At 32.3% G+C, this 3,124-nt stretch overlaps 1 protein-coding gene across 1 annotated transcript in view; it reads left to right on the top strand.

Annotated features, from left to right (window-relative positions):
* Positions 439 to 3,124, top strand: part of LOC107615981 (seed leukoagglutinin-like) — a 40,022-nt gene continuing 37,336 nt past the window's right edge. The window contains exons 1-2 of the mRNA XM_016317994.2: positions 439 to 1,040; positions 2,839 to 3,118. Of these exons, the coding sequence (XP_016173480.2) occupies positions 508 to 1,040; positions 2,839 to 3,118 (813 nt within the window). The 5' untranslated portion in view covers positions 439 to 507. The remainder of the gene's footprint in view (positions 1,041 to 2,838; positions 3,119 to 3,124) is intronic.

Here is a 3,124-nt window from a genome sequence, read left to right on the forward strand (position 1 = left end):
ACACTCCTATATTTTTAATATATATTTATATTTCAAGATGTATTTTATCCTGATAATTGACTGTGGTGATTGATTTTAGAGAAAGTATGGGAAGCCAATAGAATATTTATACAATACATATAATGAAGGTTTAGAGAGTATTAGAGATATAAATATTAGTGTTACTTTTTCCATGAGCGTAGACTTCTGGAATGAATAGTATCATGACATGATACCATAACTCTAAATTTAAAGGTCAAGAATTATAATTTATTGTACATATTGTATAAATAAGTCATTAGCTACCTAACAAAACTCTTGATTTTAATATACAAATTTGTTAATTAAAAAAGTCCAGAAGAGTTTAGCATGCAATATGCATGGTGATTAAGGTGGGCCCCTTCCCGTCATCCAACCACTATATAAAGAGACAAAGAGGTGAGCAAAAAATTGCATCCTCAAACAGAAACACAAAGTAGTATTATCACTCATCATCAATCATAACGCACGTAACGACCATAAACCGCCATGGCAATTCTTGCACTTGTTGTTGCCTTGATAGCCATCCACACACACAGCGTGAACTCAAAAGAAGAGGTCACTTTCAACTTCGAAAAATTCGATAAACCTACCCCCGGTGATTATTGCAGTCTCCTCACCTTCGAAGGTGATGCCACCGTAATCGATAACGAAATACAACTGACCAAGTTGGAAAAAAACAGGGTAGGCAGAGTCTCATATTCCCACCCTATACGCCTCTACGACAGCAAAACCGGAGAGGTCGCAAAAATCACCACCAAATTCAAGTTCTTCAACAAAGAACCTGATTACAGCAAGCCTCCAGCTGAGGGCATGACCTTCTTCATTGCTCCCTACAAATCAGTCCTCCCTTCTAATTCCTACGGCGCACACTTCGGACTCCAAACCGGTCCACCGGCCGGACCCGCCGACCAACCCCCGGCGTCCCATGATAATTTTGTGGCCGTTGAGTTTGATACCCGCACCCAACGTAACTATGGGGATCCAGAAGGGAAGCACTTCGGAATTGATGTCAACCAGTAGCGGAGCTTGAACCAAAATTTTGGGGGGCCAGAAACTTAACATAAAAATTTAATAATAATATTTATATCAAAATAAAATTTATAAATATAATTATTCTTTAAGTTTGTTACTAATAAGATAATAAATAAATAATTCTACAGATAAAAAATATAAAATAGTTTATAACGGTACTCTTCGAGTTTTTAATGACTTAAAATCTTCAATAATTGAGTCAGAACTAAACTTTTCAGCAATTTCTTTCTCAATGTAAATAACCAAACTATCCGCAAGAAAGTCGTCCTCCATCTTGTTTCTTAACCTTGTCTTTATTATTTTCATTGCTGAAAATGATCGCTCTGTAGTAGCTGTAGAAACTGGAAGAGTTAATATCAGACGAATCAATCTATCAATCAAGTAATACACTTTTGACTTTTTTGTTTCTGCTAAACATCTACACAGTTCATGAATAGTTGACAAATTCTTCATTTCTGGATGCTGACGAACATCAAGAATAAAATGCTGAAGCTGAAAAGGCAAATTAATCTTCTCTTGTTCAGTAAAGTCTTCGGGATAGTAGCTATCAACAAGAGTAGAAATCTTAGCAATGTCAAAATTTTTGTAAGCATCCTTAGGCATGAGAGTAGAGCTCAGACTTAGTAGATCTCTGGTTTGGGTGATATTGCCAAATTTGAAGCCGTTTTCCAGGGTCTCGTTCCAAAGAATTAAGATCAAACTCATCAGATGCAACTCTTTGAACTTTTGGAGGTTGTATCTCACTTTCTTCGTGATTCATTATAGTAGAAGAACTATCTACAAGTGTTGATATTGTAGAAGTTATATGTTCCCCTTCTTGAATATTAGCCTTCCTCTTAAAAAATGCATCAATTCTTTGATTTTTCATCATTATTTTGTATAAAAATTTGAATATATATTCTGTAAAATATGTAAAAAAAAAAAGTTAGAAGGATAAATATTAAAATTTATAATATTTATTGAATTTTTTTTATAAATTTATCAAAATACAATAATATCAATACTTATTAAATATTATAATATTTTTATCATATAAAAAATTAAATTAAATAAATAATAAAATATAAAATAATATTAAATTAAATAAATAAAAAATACTTAATTTTTTGAGAAGCAAAGCAAAGCAGTAGCGTGCGTGTTTCACTGTTTTGAGAAGAGAAGCCAAGGCATTAGCATAGCGTGTGTTTTGAGAAGCAATTTGTGTTTTTTGTGTTTTTATAGTTATTTTTTTTATTTGATTTGATTATTAGATATCTTTTATTTTATTAGATGATCTTTTTTTATTTGATTTGATTATTAGATGATTTTTGTTATTCTTATTTTTTTTTGTTAGATAATTTTTTTGATTTGATTTGATTTTATCTTTTAATTTTAATGTGTTGTGAAGTTAACAAAAGCCCACTCACTAAGCAAAGGTTATCTTTTGTGTTTTTATAGTTATTTTTTTATTTGATTTGATTATTAGATATCTTTTATTTTATTAGATGATCTTTTTTTATTTGATTTGATTATTAGATGATTTTTGTTATTCTTATTTTTTTTGTTAGATAATTTTTTTGATTTGATTTGATTTTATCTTTTAATTTTAATGTGTTGTGAAGTTAACAAAGGCCCACTCACTAAAAATTATTATACAATAAATGTATGAGATGGGAATTGAACTTGGATACTTCAAGTTATAATAAAGTATTTAAACCAATTGAACAATTTTTCATTTTTGATGAAGTACTATTAATTTTTTTATAAAAAGTTTGGGGGGGCCATGCCCCCCTTGTCTGAATGAAGCTCCGCCATTGATGTCAACTCCGTTATCTCAAAGCCAGATGGTACTACGCCGTGGACGTATTGGCAGAATGGAGGAACGGAATTCGTGACAATTACCTTCGATCCTTCCACTAAGGTTCTCAAGGTTTCTGCCGAGTACGACGGTGTTGACGATGACATCGAATTGTCGTCTTCGGTTGACTTGAAAGAAGTTCTGCCGGAGTGGGTCACGGTAGGGTTCTCCGCCTCCACCGGAGACGACTCGGAAATAATGAACATAAAATCTTGGTCATTCTCCTCAGTCTTG

The sequence above is a fragment of the Arachis ipaensis genome, chromosome B09 (genome assembly GCF_000816755.2).
Source record: "Arachis ipaensis cultivar K30076 chromosome B09, Araip1.1, whole genome shotgun sequence".
In the NCBI taxonomy this organism is placed as follows: Eukaryota; Viridiplantae; Streptophyta; class Magnoliopsida; order Fabales; family Fabaceae; genus Arachis; species Arachis ipaensis.